At 29.0% G+C, this 17,526-nt stretch overlaps 2 protein-coding genes across 2 annotated transcripts; one reads left to right on the top strand and one right to left on the bottom strand.

The window, feature by feature from the left end:
- Positions 1-3,707: 3,707 nt before the first annotated feature.
- On the top strand, positions 3,708-7,035 carry LOC110636335 (laccase-2-like). Its single transcript, XM_021785998.2, has 6 exons — positions 3,708-3,956; positions 4,075-4,226; positions 4,937-5,181; positions 5,272-5,400; positions 5,629-6,588; positions 6,719-7,035. The coding sequence occupies exons 1-6, from the start codon at positions 3,837-3,839 to the stop codon at positions 6,847-6,849; spliced, it is 1,737 nt and encodes a 578-aa protein (XP_021641690.2). The 5' UTR covers positions 3,708-3,836; the 3' UTR covers positions 6,850-7,035.
- A 2,932-nt stretch (positions 7,036-9,967) lies between these two features.
- LOC110636330 (small polypeptide DEVIL 13) lies at positions 9,968-10,677 on the bottom strand. The gene has a single exon (XM_021785986.2). The coding sequence runs from the start codon at positions 10,555-10,557 to the stop codon at positions 10,273-10,275; it is 285 nt and encodes a 94-aa protein (XP_021641678.1). The 5' UTR covers positions 10,558-10,677; the 3' UTR covers positions 9,968-10,272.
- Positions 10,678-17,526: the final 6,849 nt, after the last annotated feature.

Here is a 17,526-nt window from a genome sequence, read left to right as displayed (position 1 = left end):
TGTTTGCATCAGGTTCATCCTCTGCTCATATTAATTAGTCCTTGGTATTACTTAAGGTGCACGGTGCTTTCTATGAAGTTGTTGAGTATGCATTATTGGACAATTTGTGCATAATTTTAAATTGTAATCAATAAATTGTTGATAGTGAAGTACCATCGCAAATGTTACCGACTTTCCTAATCATGACTAATTATATGCTAATAATTTCTTATCTGATTTAGGATTGAATGCACCATTTATGCTCTTTTATGATTTGGGAAGTATAAATTGAATCTAATATGTACTGTTTTCTGGTTGAATGTTAGCTATGTCTTTTGGTTTACAAAAGGACCACCATGCCATTCTTTTCCTCTAAATTGCTTTTGAAGATTTTCATTGCCATAGCTTTCCTGAATCCGGATTTGCACCTATTCTCCAAATGTCAAGTTCTTCAAAAATGCTGTCTGGATACCTGAATAACTTTTTATTTTATTTTATTTTTAATTACTTCGAGCGGTAATAGTGTTTACATTGCTGTCTATGCCATTTGCATATGTTGTTTTGATAACTAGAATGACTTTCTTCTTTGCATTTTCATTCAAATTGCATTGATCCATGCATGTTTGCGGCAATAAGGGACATGTCCTGTATGTAAATTTCAAGCGGGTTAAGGATGGCAGGAAAGCAGGGAGAACGAATCGGATGGTTCAGACATGGTTAAGCGCGTAAGTAGCCCCACCTTTTGCTTATCCGGAGGGTTCGATTTCTAATTGAAATTGAATTGATCAAAATAGATTTTTTTTTCCTGTTTGAATCGGAATGGGCAATCAGTTTTAAGACATTTTCATATTTATAAATATTAATTTTATAATTCATTATCTAAAAATTCAATTATTAATAGCTTTCCCTTTGCATTGATTTTGATTAAATAATTGTATTTTTAGATAATTATCATTAAATGATAATTATAAATGATCATTTATCATTTAATGTTATATATTAGACACTATAAGTAAAATTCATCGGTTACTTATAATATATTTATTTTGCTTAAGAAATTTAATGTAGAGAATATATAATTTAGAGTAGGCCACAAGGAGAGGAGTTGGTGCACCTACAAATTAGAACTCGGTCGCTGGTTAACTAAAATCTCACGTGATAAACGTCTAGCTTAGCTAATTTACTAATCCTTTAACTCCCTATTAGCTATTATCACTTCATGACTAAGCTTGATTGATTACTTTGGTTATTTACAGAAAAAAATAATAAATAATAAACAAGCCGATCATGCATTATCATGCAAGAAAGGTGGATCAGATGTCCTTGTCTTCCTATTGGCCTCTGGCATTCTTAAGACTCTGTTTGGTTGAGCCATATGCCATCACCAACCGATGTTCATGTCCCAGCCAGTGTTCTTCAAGAAAATGATTAGCATGAACTTATATTGACTTAAAACGACAAATCAATGTTCATTGGCTTCTTACCCCCTCTGATATTATATTGGCCAATAAGAGTACTCAAAGGCTAGCTTATTAAAAAAAAAGCGTTCTAAAGGCCTGATCTTTGAATTCTTGCAGCTGAATAAGAGGGATTTTTACCATAAAGGTGTAATAAAAAAAAATTATATTAAAAAAGGTGTGTTTAAATATAATTATTAAAAAAGAATGAATTATGTTGAGTTGAATGAGATAAGTACGGGACGCTAATTATAATAAGCGTTTTTAAGGTTTGGACGCTATTCAAAATAGGGTTTAGCTTTCCTTTAAATAATAAATAATTAATTAAAAAAAATTTAAAAGTTGATGCAACCTTTTTTTAAAATTTTAATTATTTTATTTTATATTTTAAATAAATTAAAAATATTATTTTAAAAAATAAAATCATAATATTTAATATTATATATTATAATATTTTTATTATAAATATTAAATTTTAATTTAAAACTAAATTAAAATTAATAAAATTAAAAATTAAAAAATTTTAAAAAATAAATAATTAAAAAAATTTAAAAAAAGTTAGACGTCCAATTTTTTTTTTAAAATTTTAATTATTTTATTTTATATTTTAAATAAATTAAAAATATTATTTTAATAAATAAAATCATAATATTTAATATTATAATATTTTTATTATAAATATTATTTTTTAAATTTAAAATTAAATTTAAAATTTAATAAAATAAAAAAATTAAAATTAAAATAATAAATAATTAAAAAGATTTAAAAAAATTTGAACGGTACTTATAATAGTGTCTAATTTTTTTAATTATTTTATTTTATATTTTAAATAAATTAAAAATATTATTTTAATAAATAAAATCATAATATTTAATATTATATATTATAATATTTTTATTATAAATATTATTTTTTAAATTTAAAATTAAATTTAAAATTTAATAAAATAAAAAATTAAAATTAAAATAATAAATAATTAAAAAGATTTAAAAAAAGTTGAACGGTACTTATAATAGTGTCTAATTTTTTTAAATTATTTTATTTTATATTTTAAATAAATTAAAAATATTATTTTAATAAATAAAATTATAATAATTAATATTATATATTATAAAAAATATTTATAATATATAATATTAATTATTATAATTTTATTTATTAAAATAATATTAAATAATTAATATTTTTATTTTATTATAAAATAAAAAAATTATAATAAAAATATTATAATATATAATATTAATTATTATAACTTTATTTATTAAAATAATATTATTTATAATATTAATTATTATAACCTTATTTATTAAAATAATATTAAATAATTAATTTTTTTATTTTATTATAAAATAAAAAATTATAATAAAAAAATTATAATATATAATATTAAATATTATGATTTTATTTATTAAAATAATATTTTTAATTTATTTAAAATATAAAATAAAATAATTAAAAATTTTAAAAAAAGTTAAACCCTCTTATAAGTAGCGTCCAATCTTTAAATTTTTTTTAATTATTTATTTATTATTTAAAGAAAAGTTCGACGCTATTTTGAATAGCGTTCGGCTTCCCTTTAAGATTTTTTATGTGGATGATATTATAAATGGTATCCGGATCTTGAAAACGCTATTATAATTAGCTCTCGCACTCACTTTGTCCAATTCGGCATAATTCACATCTTTTTGATAATTACTCTCAAACTCACCTTTTTTTTGTATAATTTATTTTTTATTATACCTTTTTAGTAAAAATCCCTGAATAAGATATATAGGCTAGCATTTGCATGTAATTCCCCATTATGTCCTCGGATATGATTCGATTTTGGCACGGCTATAATATATCCTTTTCAGTTGAAGATATGTCTTTTTTAGGGCTATTCGTAGGGGCAAAATATCTTGCAACTTTCTTCATTTGGTACTGTGAAATTCTTTCACACATGCAACCCACTTTGTTTTTTAAAGAAAATTTTCGTGAGAAGAATTCCATGGAAAGGGTTTTTCCATAGAAGTAAAGAAAGCAACCTGTTAGAGCTAGCTTATTTTGAGGTTAAAAACGAGAAAATATATATTTGTGTGAAGATAAGGGAAGGTTCATCCTCAAAAGGACAGGTAAATTAACTAAGTGACTTCGATTTCACTCCAAATTGAACGTAGACTATCGATGTAAGATCATATGGGTACCTAATCAACCAAACACACCCTTTTTTTTACCTATTTAAAACACCCTCTTCACTGAACCTTTTGATATCATTGCAAAACACTAAGAATTTGCTAAGTTCTCTTAGCAAATTAATTCACTAAGTTTCAACTATACCTAGCTGGCTAGATACTCTTCTTCCACTTCTCATCAAGCACACAAAAGGTGACAAAAGTTTTTGCACATTAACTAGACATATATATGGGCGCTTCAAATACTCTACTCCCAGTATTTGTTGTAGTCCTGCATTTTGCTTTGTGCTGCTTCTTTGCCCTTCCTCAGGTTGCCAATGCTGGCATTACCAGGCACTATAAGTTTGAAGTACGTAATTTACTCATTGAGCTGATTTTGGTAGCTCGTAATTAAAAATATATACATAGAAACATGCACTTGTTATTTTTTATTATTTTTTTTAACATTTGCCTTCATGTTCTTACAGATTGTATCCATCAATGTCACCCGATTGTGTCGCACCAAGAGTATGGTGACGGTGAACGGCCAGTTCCCGGGGCCTCCCGTGGTCGCGAGAGAAGGTGACCATCTTCTAGTGGAGGTGGTCAATCATGTTTCTAGCAATGTCACTATCCATTGGTATGAAAACCATTATATATCGTATCTATACTATTCAACATTAATTTTTTTATTTATATTTTAAAATTCATGTGTTTGCCAAATGGGAATGAATTCACTTAATAATTGACCAAAAACTACCAGTGAGTTGAGAAATTTTATAATACAATCACTATATTTGTAATAATTTAATTATAATAATTAATTATAATGAATTCTATGTAAATCTCATCATAATTAATAATTAAAAATTTATATGATATACATACAATAATTATATATAATAATTTCTCAACGAACTAATATCAGGCAATTAAATTTTTGAACTATCGAGAATTCATTTAATTTACTAAAAACATTTATATTTAACCAATAAAGGTGCACTATTTCATCCCTAAAGATAGGTTACTTTCCTTATTCTATTCCAAATTGTAAATTTTTTTTAAATAATAGTTTATTTATTAATCATATGCTCTTATTTAATATGCATTAAAAAGGTAAAATTTATTAATTCCGATAATAATTTACTAACAAGAGTTAACTTTTAATGGAGGAATATGAGTGAAAGGATATCAAGAAAAACTAAACAAAATTTATTACTTCCTTAATTCATATGAAAATAGAATTCTATCTTTATATGATGGAAGGGGTAATAAGATGTGATTTGGTTGGTTATGATTTTTTACTAAAGTTTTTTTTTTTTTTTTCTAATTTTTACTAAAAAACTGGAGGCATGGAGTTCGACAGCTTCGGAATGGATGGGCAGATGGGCCATCATACATCACTCAATGCCCTATTCAGACAAACAGTACTTATGTGTACAACTTCACTATTACAGGACAAAGGGGAACTCTCTTATGGCATGCTCACTTCCAATGGATTAGAGCTACTGTCTATGGACCACTTATCATCCTCCCTCAGCTTAATGATTCTTACCCATTTCCCAAACCCTGGAAGGAAGTCACCATCTTGCTTGGTAATACCTTGCTTCTCGATCTCATATTAATGCTAATTAAACATGGCTAATATGGTACTAAACAATTCTATATTATTCAACTAACTACAGGAGAGTGGTATAACACGGATCCTGAGGCAATCATTAACCAGGCTTTACAGACTGGAGCTGCCCCTAATGTCTCTGATGCCTACACCATTAATGGACTTCCAGGCCCATTGTACAATTGCTCAGCAAAAGGTACTTCAAATTAAATAATAATCTAAGCTGTAGTGTGGTTTGAGGGGTATGCACAAACTGTCAACTTTCAAAATGCAGCAGCTTTATAAGAATTTCTAAATAAGTAGTATTTTAGAATCGGCGGAGTTTGCGCATCCAAACTCCCTCTAAATCACTTGCATTATTATTATTATTGAGGAGGAAAAGTTCTTGGGTTGATCTTATGATCTCATGTGTGATTACTGGCAGATACGTACAGGTTAAAAGTAATGCCAGAAAAGACATATCTTCTGAGAGTGATCAATGCTGCACTGGATGATGACCTCTTTTTCACCATAGCAAATCACAGTTTCACTGTGGTTGAGGCTGATGCAAATTATGTGAAGCCTTTTGAAACTGAGCTTTTGTTGATTTCACCAGGACAGACCACAAATGTTCTCCTAAAAACCAAACCCATTGCCCCTAGTGCCAAATTCTTTATATTGGCCAGACCATATTCCACGTCTCTAGGTCCAATTGATAACACAACCGTTGCTGGGATTCTTGAATATAAAACTTGTTCACATTCCTCCAAATCCAAAAGACTTCCAGTCATTAGACCACCTCTGCCTCCTATTAATGCTACCAATGTTGCAGCCAATTATTCTAGCAGACTTCGGAGGCTGGTTAATGCTCAATTCCCAGTTAATGTGCCTCAAAAAGTTGACAAGAATTTTTACTTCACAGTAGGTCTAGGAACTACCCCCTGCCCCCAAAATCAGACCTGTCAAGGACCTAATGGCACGAAATTTGCAGCTTCTGTTAACAACAATTCCTTTGTTTTTCCTTCAAAAGCAATTCTCCAATCCTACTATTTTAAAAAATCTAATGGGGTTTACGCTACAAATTTTCCAACATTTCCTCCTAAACCATTCAACTACACTGGGACACCACCAAATGTTACTTTTGTTACCCAAGGAACCAAAGTTGCAGTGCTTCCATTCAATGCTAGTGTGGAGTTAGTCTTGCAGGACACTAGCATTCTGGGTATTGAAAGTCACCCTCTGCATCTCCATGGCTACAATTTCTATATTGTTGGTCAAGGATTTGGAAATTTTGATCCCAAGAATGATCCCAAAAATTATAACCTTGTTGATCCTGTTGAACTCAATACTGCTGGTGTGGCCTCTGGTGGGTGGTTGGCAATTCGTTTTTTTGCCGATAATCCAGGTCAATATATATTTATTTTCCATCAACCTGTTGATATTATATTAATTCTTTCTTTATTTCATGGACTTACAATTTCTACATTACTGATTTCATTTTTTATATAAAGAAACTGGTAATTTATGTGATACAGGAGTATGGTTTATGCACTGTCACTTTGATGTCCATCTGAGCTGGGGCTTGACTATGGCATGGATCGTCCTTGATGGAAAACTTCCCAATCAGCAGATGCTTCCTCCACCGTCTGATCTTCCCAAGTGTTGACCAATAATGAGTTCCAATGCCTACTTAATTAACTTATAATGTTGTCTTTAATTGGATTTTGTTTATCCAACCTTTGTGTTGGACCCCAATCGTTTGTTTCCTTTCCTTTGGCATTGTTGTTCGGCTTGCCCTTACCCTCAATTTTACCATATTAGACAGTCAACTGAACAAAAATGGGACCAAAAGAATGGAGAAGGCTTTGTATAATCATAGTGGTTAGTGTGCAATTAAGTGTTCACTTGGTATGAATGGTCGGCCATTGAATCAGAATCTCTTATCCAATTCAACGGTTGGCTATTCAAAATCACTGGAAATTACTTATAATTTCATAATAATAAACGTTTTAAATTGAAACATTGAGCATAAAATTTCAATCTCTCATAATCAAATTCATGATTTTAATCTAGGTACTAAATAAAGAAAAGTATAATAAATTTGTAAAATTAATTAAAATTTATAGTTTTTAGTTTAATATCATGAAGCTTGTAATTCAATTGTCGAGAGCATGTTCACTTTTAAATTCTTGGTAATTTTCATATTCTTTAAAAAAAAATTTAAAATATAAAAAATTTTAATTACATAAATTTTATCAAATTCTGAAAATTTCAGATATTCTCAATCTGAAAGCATTCTTTTCTTTTTTTTATTTTTAACATTTGAGCCAATGGTTAGAATGTTTTGTTTTTCCTATCAGACAATTATGCTTTGTGAAATATCTCTATCAAACCTTTTACCAGTAATCATGATATGTTTGGTGATGTTGAGATCTAAGCCGATGATGAATGATAATCCTTAGGATAAAACAAGAATATGGAAGAAACAAGTGTTTTCTGAGAAGGACTTGATATAGCGCATGAATAGCCATTGCACCCAACTCATTACTCAGTTGGTAGGTCATTGAACAGTGCTTAATAAGAATAATTGTTTGGTAAGTAACTACATAATATAAAGGAAATGAGTTTTATATTAAACAGTATAGCATTTAAAATAAAAACTCCGAATAAGAATTTAAAATTAAAAAAATTTACCGCAAAAATCATAATTGATTAATTTTCTTTTTCCAAAATTTATGGCAGTAATAAACTTTTTGTCAGCTTCTTGCACTATTCCAGGAATACAGTCTGACATACCCCACGAAGGGGCAAATTGATTCGCATATATAGTTCCCACTTGCAGATTTCACATGGCTACCCTGACAAAATAAAAAATAATGTACATTCAAATTTTACTGCCAAATCATGCATGATTTACATGTTACATCCATTTTTTATACTGTAAAACATCCCCCAAAATTAGTTGCCAATTATTTAGGCAAATAAAGCAGCAATTGAAACCCAATAATTTCTTAATTTCCACCAATTATTATTATTATTATTATTATTATTATTATTATTATTTTATCTCTTCTTTCTTCTGATGGGAAGTTTCTTTATCAGCTTGGTTCAGTGTCCACTGCGTGTGCACATTGTCAGTTTTCACTTTATTACAGTCTATTTAACTTCTTGTCAACCACTTCGATTCTTTGTGGAAGCTTTGAGAATGGAGCCACAAGATTCAGGTGTAGTTTTAAATCACTTTAGTGGAAGGATTGGTCCCTGTCTATATCAGAAATGACAAAGCCTAATCGAACTCAATTTTTATGAATGTCCCCTGATTATAAAATTTAGGTTCTTCATCATTTAACGTAGCTAATCCACATATCTCCTCCTAGGAGTTTGGGTTTTTGAAATATGCTTTTGTGATTTCAAAATCTTACATTCCAAATTCACATTGATTTTTAATGACTTCATTCGTGATTGTTTATGAGTGTGCACGCATATAAAATTCATCGAAATTATAGAAATAGCAAGTGATAAAACTCTTATAATCCTTCTTGATTAATTAGTTGGTTTGAAAATTTAAAATGCATTTTTTAGAGAAATTAAACTCAATTGACTTATAGAGATTAATCAAATTAAATTAAATTAAAATGAATCATTTTGATTTGATTCATCCATTATTCTTTCCTATTTTAATAACCAAATAAAATTCAACCCCCACTTCTTTAATTTTAATAATCAATTAAGAATTAAAATTACAAGTCGCTAAACTAAAGTTTTACATTGAAACAACAATCCATATTGGAATTTAGGGATTTTTAAGAGCTAGCACACCCCAAATTTAATTTTTGCATACAAGAACATAGATGAAATCAACTAAAAGTACACAAAATCAACTAATCGAGTGCATAAGCCCCGAAAAAATTGACCTATTATTATAAATTAAACAAGCAAACTTGTTTAAAAGTAGAGAAACAACACGGATTTAGAAGAAATTGAAAAGAGAAAATTAAATCCAAGTAGCAAATAGAGTAAGAAAAATAGAGGCGATCATAATTGAAGAAGAAATCAGTCGTCTTTCTTTATGAGAGGCTAAGCCCTTGCTAAACGAAGTCTTTGTCCTGTGAAGAGTAAAGGTTGAGAGAGGGGCTTGCATGAGTAAAGAAGGCGAGGGAGCATGAGAAGAAACTAGCAGCTGTGACAGAAAGAAAATGAAAGAATATTAAGGTTTTAACATATATATTAAAATGACAACAATTTACAATTTTTTAATTAAATTAATCGAATTATAAAATCATTTTTTTAATTTGTAGCTAAAATCAAATTAAAAAAATCAAATGAAATTAATTTGAATGAATTTTTCAGTCTCAATCCTAATCAGGAGCTTGGCAATCTTGTGCTTGAAGAAACACTTCATGCATTTTGATGAGCTAGGGAAATATGAAACGGGTTGATATGTATTTTCCTTCGCAAAATTCTTTACGGCGTTTCAAAATTCTGTTTTTCTCAAAGCAAAATTCTTTATAGACGAGTCACAATCCCAATGCAGATCCAATTGCCAATAATGTCTACCACTACCATGCCATATACAGTGGCAGAACCAACAGCAGCTTAAAGGAATCTCTCTCTCCCATCAAAGACAAAACAAAGAAGAAAACAGAAGTTAATAATCAGAAGATAACAAAAGAATAAATCATGCTTGTGTGGAGATCTATTTAATTATGACCCAAATTTTATGAAGAAGAAAGAAAAGAAAAACATCAAAAGGGCAGAAAATGTAGCTACTTTGAGACTTGATATTGGATTGTATGGGCTATGTGAATTCATGTTTAAAGTTATAGCTCTCTTTAAATTGTAATTAATTACAAACTGCTTCTAAAATTCAAGGAGGAAAAAACTCCATGTAATTAACCAATCTCATTTCTTGATTGGTGAAGCTAGAAAATTTATGAGTTCAAATCAAACCTAACACACCCATCTCTCAGAAAAATAAAAAAAAGAAGAAGGGAAGCAACCAAGAAGATATATTTCCAATCCCTTGAAGGATTCCATCTCTGTTCATGTATATATATATAAAATCTTGGGATGAGTAAGCCTTTTCCTTTCAAGAATCTCGATGTTTATGCCAGCAAACAAGCATGGCAACGCAGCGCCTCATGATATAGAATCTTGCCTTCTGTTCTTTAGCTAAGCTACTACATTTGCGAGTAATGGAAGAGTTCTTCTGAGAGTAACTCCTTGGAAGAGGGCACTTGTTGCTTGGAGAAGAGCATTTAAGGGAAGAGCTTCTCAAGAGAGGAGACTTTGAAGATGAACTCTTGGTAGAAAAACTCCTAACAAAAGAAGAAGATGAACCTTCTTTCTTTGATGGCTTCCACTTCTCATCCATGTAAAAAAGACCAAGAAAGAAATTAAGGCCAATGATATGATACTTCTTTGTGTGTATGATCTGAGAGAGAGAGAGAGAGAGAGAGAGAGAGAGAGAGGGAGACAGAGTATAGGGAGAGATGTGTTTTAAAGGAGAACCGTGGGCTATAGTGAGGCTTTGATAATATATATAGGAGTTGTTATGAGGACATCAAGGGCTTATAACCTGTAATCACGCATTTTATTGTCTGGGTATGGTTGCATGGTATATATCCATGTATTTTTAATGCTGTGGTGGCATGAACTGATTGGATAATTCAGAAATAGGACTCATGGGTGATGTCCATATTAGATGAATCCCTGATTCTTGAATACTCCTCCATCTTGGAGATCCATCCATCATTTAATTTGGAGACACTGTTGTCGTACGTTGCTCCATAATGGTTCCTTTTTTAAGGTCACATCTGTGAGAGAGAAGGGCAGAAGGCACAGAGCAGTGGGTGATTAGTCTCTCTAGACAGTTGTTAGCTGGTTTTATTGAGGAGGGTTGTACCCGTTGTTCCACTAAGGACAGGGTTGGTTCAATAATTGAAATGTTTACCTTATTTGTTGAAACCAGGAGCGTGCTCTATTTACTGTTCAACCGGGCTCCATTTGGTTCCTACCTTATGAATCTTCAACTCCTACATGCTGTCCTTATCTTTTTACTGTCCTCTGATTTTTTTTTTTTTAAATAATTTATGTTGAAATCCTTAATCATATAATTACATTGTTCAATAATATGGTCTCATTTTGTAGTATTGTAGTATTATTTTACCATGTGTTGCCTGGACCTAATGACTCATGTCAATAATCTTTTAGGGCATAAGAACTATAAAATTTTATTTTCTTTTACCATCTCATTAAGTGACTTTTGATGTTTGAATTTTTAATCGCTGAATTAAGATATTTTATAGACTTATAATTAAGTTAATTTTTTTTAATATATACAATTAGATTTATAAGTATTAAGGTTGTGTTTTTTTTAAGTAATCTTAAAGGGTATTTTTTTTATCTGATTGATGCATTTAGAGTAAATAATTTTAGTTATTCTTTAATAGAGTTTAACTGTAATTAATAAGAAATTAAAATAATTTTAAAAAACTAATGATTTAAGGTTAAAAATTGTAATTATAACATTATAAATTTAAATTTTCAATTATTAATTTTTAATTTTGCAACATTTAGTTACGAACATCAATAAAAAAAAACTAATTATAAATTTTGAATTAAATATACCCTTATTTTATCTTTTTAATTCACCTAAACATAAGTTTACAAGGACGTCATGAGATTCACAAACTATTAAAAAAAAATTCATGCCTATGATTTACAAAAAATTTTAAGGTGGAAGAAACTCGATTGCCAATTACCATTGTCAATCCCAAAGGCTTATATACAAATATATTATTGTTTCTTCATGCTCTCTTGGGATTCCTTTTTCGATATTTTCACTCTAGGGTTATGGTGTGTATGAATGATGCCATATTAAGATTGATGAAATGTGTCTCTGCTCTCTGTCTATCTGTATCACACACAGTATTGTTACCTTTGTCTCTCATCATGAGTTTCTGCCTTCATAATTAATCATGAATTCACTAACTTAATTAAATACCCACATGAGATTGTACTATTTTCACTAATCTTTTAGATTCACATGCACATGCAAACATTTGGATCAGCTGTTTCAACTTTCAAACCTTCAAATTTTCTTTTATTAATATTATATTAATCAACATTTATAAATTAAAATAATCCACTATGGTGCCTCCACTGAAACTGTTATGTGCTATGCTTCTTATGGTGGAGGACAAACTTCAAGATTATTCTGCTTACAAGACCGACCATCATCAATACTCTTAATTATTCATTAATTTCTATACTTCCTTATATACATGGGCTATATCAATACTTTTTTTTCCTTTTTCTAAAGAATGGTATGGACTGGTCAAAATATGCTGAAATGCATACTGAAGGTAGCACCCACCTAGTAAAGTACTCAGTCCCATATTCTATATTACTGTTCATAAATAGGTTTTATTTGTAGAATTACCCATCATCATGTGATCATAACACTGTTTTTTCAATCATAGTTAAGAGAATATTTGACCTCAGCAGAATATTTGAATGAAATCATAATTAAAATTAAGAATAATTAGCTTTAATTTCTTTTCTATCTCACCATGTTTAGTTCATGTGATCGTGACATTGCAATAGAAGAAAAAGAGACTATATATGATTGAAGCCTGATATGACAAAATCCCAATGTCTAATACAAGCCCGTAAAATCTCTTCCATCAAAACACATATATACCTTTATACAAGGTCAAATTAAATGCCAATTTCAATTCACAATCAAATTTATCATGTGCTACTAAAAGGCTACGCTTAAATCCGTATTATTCCCCCTCAAACTTTACTACTGTTAGCCATATTGTGGTATCTAAGTTTTTATTTCAAAATTAAATGATGACTGAAAGGCATTAATATTTCATTATTCAAGTCTTAAATTGGATGGAATTATCATTTAAGAGCTATACTTTAATTAGTTATTAAAAATTTGGGAAAAATTTTGATTTATGCTACAAATGCTGTAATGGGTAGCCTTGTTATGGGTATTTCTTGAAGAAATTAACTTCAACTAGACCTAAGATTTAATTGGTCAAAAGGATTGAATAGATGGGTCAAAATCTAGTCACATGGTATGTTGTGTTTGGTATACAGTGTACCTCTTTTTTTAACTTTAATTTTAAGGCTCTTTGGGCAATTTTTTTTCTTAATCATGTGGGCTTGAGAATATCAGCAATTGGGAGACCCACATGCAGCATGTGAGCTGCACAAGGCATGGTCAGGGTCAGGGAAGAGATGGTCTGTGTAATAAAAATACAAGTAAAAATAAAACAAAAAGACCTCTTTTCTATATATTAAACTTCAGAAAAATATAGGTCAAAGTTTCCATAATTTTGTATATAATAAGCATAGTCCATTATATATGAACACAAAATTGGTTGAGTCTTCACAGTTCACATTGTTGTTTTTGTGTTATTCTGTTGACCATACAGGCCCAAAGTCACAAACTGCCTGTAAAAATGGGAGATAAGGGTACATTTTTTTTTTTTTTTTTTGGAATCAAGAGGTACAGGAGAGTTGGGGATTTTGATACTGATCTTGACATCTGCCAAATTTGAGTTATATACCGTTACCATTAATCAACGGAGCTAAGCTGTGCTAGGGAGCTAAGGTAGAGTAATACCCCTAAACACAAACTAGCCTAGGTTAGGTATCAGTGCTATAGCCTATAGTGCACAAGTTGGGCACCGCTTCTTTTTGTCATGGGGTTGAGGCCCACAATATTCGAATACCTTTGGGCCCAGATTTGTTAAGCACATATAATGATGTCCTGCGTTTTCTCCCATTAACACTAATTTCTTATGGTTAATGATTAATAATTTAATTATTATATTATATATAATATAAGAAATTAAATATTTAAATTTTAAAAGTTGATCATATAAGATTTGTTTGACAAATATCTTAATTTTTATGAGAAGACGAGAGAGAAAGGTTCTTCTTTAGAGAGAGAAAATAAAAATGTTCGTAAAAATTTTAGTTATTGCGCTTACTTTTAGGAAAACAAATGAGGAAGTTTTTTTTTTGTGGGTATCAGATTCGATCGAATCCTAATATGATGGGTTTGGATAGTATATAATCAGGTTTGGGATGGATTCGAATTTGAAATTTAATACCCGTTCAAGTTTTATATGTTGAGTATCCGTTTCTCAAATCCGTTAATATAAATATTTAATTAAATATAAAATATATATATTTTTAATAATATTTATAAATTTTTATATATTTTATTTTATATAAAATAAAATTGAAATATTTTATGAAATTATTAAAATTTTAAAATATAAATTATTAATAAAAATAATTTTTTTATATAAATTAGTTGAAAATAAATTTTAATCGAGTTTGAGAGAGGTTTAGGTTTTGATAATATTAATTGAGTTTGGGTTCGGATAGAGTAATTTTCGCGAATACTGTACCCGTTGTCATCCCTAATAGGATAAGAAATTTTAACCATTTAACTAGTGAGGTTTTTTTTTTTTAAATGAAAAAAATAATAAAAAAATAAATATTCTCGTTAATTCAACAATGGATAAATGATAATAACCTATATTCCAGGTCATTTGGTTAAAGAGAGAAACTCTCCTTTTTTGGGTTCTTATTTCTAGCGGCTATCCCTTACCCCTCCTAGGAAGGGATGGCTCCTCCTCCTTCGTTGAGTATGGGTTTATCCCTTTCCCCTCCGGATGGAGCGTGTAAATATTTTTGGTTGCTTTCGCGTGGTTGTTGTAGGGTTGTGCAAATGGTGAGGGATCGAGGTTTTCCTGCACGGTAGTCGATTGGATAGAGGCACGAGGACTGCCTGTTTCGATTGATGGCATGGCGTGAGGTAAGGCGCGAGTAGGACGCTGATGATCCTTGTCATCGTCGTCCTCTGTTCACTGCTGGTGCGATTACTCCTCTCTTGGCCCCATGGCCTATATTTTCTTCTTGGCCTATAGCCTTGGTTCTGCATTGGTTGTATCCTACTCTAATTTACGATTTTGGTAGTTTAAGATGGTCTTTCTTTGCCACGCATGCTGCTGTTTGTATGAGTCCTGCTATGCGTTTGGTTGGTGCAGCAAAGATGGGTAGCTTTACCGAATCCTCTGCGAGTTGATAGAATCGAGTTTCTCCTTAGGGTTTTACTAATTCTAGGGCCTACGACCTTAATGTTTAAGAGCCTGTGGCCCAGGGTAGAACTAGGGCATGTTGTGTTTAGGTCATAAGCCTTGTATGATCAAGCACAAGCCATTGTAATTGGGCTCTAACCCCTTTTCTAATCCAATAAATATAACTATCTTTGATTTAAAAAAAAAATGATAACAACAAACTTGGAGATTTTGAAAAAAAAAAAAATGTAATAAACGATTTTAAAGCTCATGAATCAATATTAACATATTCAAAAAACAAAGGGTCAACTTAATTACAGATAGGGTCAAACCTAGATGATGTTTTTGTAAACTTTTTCCTCTCTTGTCTTAGATATCTAGTCTTGATTTTCTCTTTTTACAGTATAAACTTCTTAGCATTCATTACCTTACACCAGGCCACGTCTCTTTCCACAATATGTAAATACCATTTTTTTTTATTAGAGATAAAATCACATTTTTTATCTAATAATATAATTCTATATCAAATAAAAAATGTAATATATTTTTTAAAGAATATTAATTAATAAAACAATCCTTTGTTATTGACAAAGAAAATTAAATGTATCTACACTTTTGGAAAATGATGCCGCTAACAAAATTATGAATTTTAGTCCACTAATAAAATTATGGATTTGAGTTTAATTAACTAAAAATAAATTATAATATTTTTCCTGTTTTATATGATGTTTTGTATTATATTTTCAAGAGTTTATATATTTCCACAACCAGTTTAATAAATAATTTATAAAAAGACTAAAATATCTTTAAGTAAATAATTTTTTATAATTAAAAAAATATTTGAATTCAATTTAAAATAGCTGATCTCCATTTTAATTAGTATTTAGTAGCCGATCTTTATCTTTTGTTTTTATTTTTAGATAAGAGAATAAAATAAAAAATAATAGTCATCTCCTTTATTTATGTTATTAAAAATATATGCACATTATAATCTTACAAGTAGCTTTTTATTAATATGAATAATTTTGGGTTCAAATTTTATAAAATCCATCTGTATTAGATTGTCACCTTTTTTTTTAAAAAAAAGAAAAACCTATCAGCATGTGACTTATTAACAAAATGTGTTTGTGTGTGTGTGTGTATATATATATATATATATATATATATATATATATACACACACACACACGAATGGCCGGTTAATTGGTATCTAAAGTGTTCAATTTGTGTACATTTGTGAAAAACTAATATAGATATATATGTTAATTTTTTGAACAACTTGTAATTTATAATTATATAATATTTATTTAAGTATTTAAATTTTCATCTTTTTAATTTTAATTTTTTTTTGAAAATATTTATTCTAAAAATAGTTTACTCATGAGTAATTAGATATTTATTAATATTAAAAATAACGAGTGAATAATACATACCCCCCAATAAATGTGTATTATTAACATTTTTCTTGATGAAAATAATCATTTTATATTTTAGTAATTTAGTTAGCAATTATTGATAGCGGTAATTTAAATTAAAAAGTATAATAATTTGGAGAATTATCAATATATCAATAATAAAGTATAAACTTTTTATTTTTAATAGGCCATAAAGTTTTTTATTTTACTTAAAATCTTTTTAAAATTTTGATTTCTTTTAAAGTTGACTAATGAATTAATATGAGAGAAAATATAGGATATGAATATGATAGTAATTTTATACTTTATTTATATTAACTAATATTTAAAGTATTTTAACCCCCTTAATTCCCTATTGTGATCTTAGTATATTGAGTTGTGGATGAGGGTGTCCCCTATTTTCAATTGAAAGGTAAAGAATACACCCTTTTCATTGTTTTCAATACCCAACGGTAATTGAAATGATGAAAATTAATAGAGGGTTAGCGGCTTAAAGTTAAATCGAGATTAAATTAGAGTTTAACAGATATATATTAAATAAATATTTATTAAATATTATAAAATTAGTATTCTCTTTAATAATAATAGTTTAATATATTTCATTAAAAATTGTAACAATAAAGCTAATTAGAATTCAACATGTATTTTTTTCATTAAAAACTTTAAATTTATATTTAGAATTACTTTCTCAATAATAATATTTTATAATAAAAATACTTAAAATAAAATTTTTGTAATAATAAATTTTATATCAATGGGAAGCAAATTTTGATATATTAAAATTCTATTAAAAATTTAAAAAAATATAATTAAATA

Source organism: Hevea brasiliensis, chromosome 16, assembly GCF_030052815.1.
Source record: "Hevea brasiliensis isolate MT/VB/25A 57/8 chromosome 16, ASM3005281v1, whole genome shotgun sequence".
Taxonomy (NCBI): domain Eukaryota; kingdom Viridiplantae; phylum Streptophyta; class Magnoliopsida; order Malpighiales; family Euphorbiaceae; genus Hevea; species Hevea brasiliensis.
This window is presented reverse-complemented; position numbering and strand designations above follow the sequence as displayed.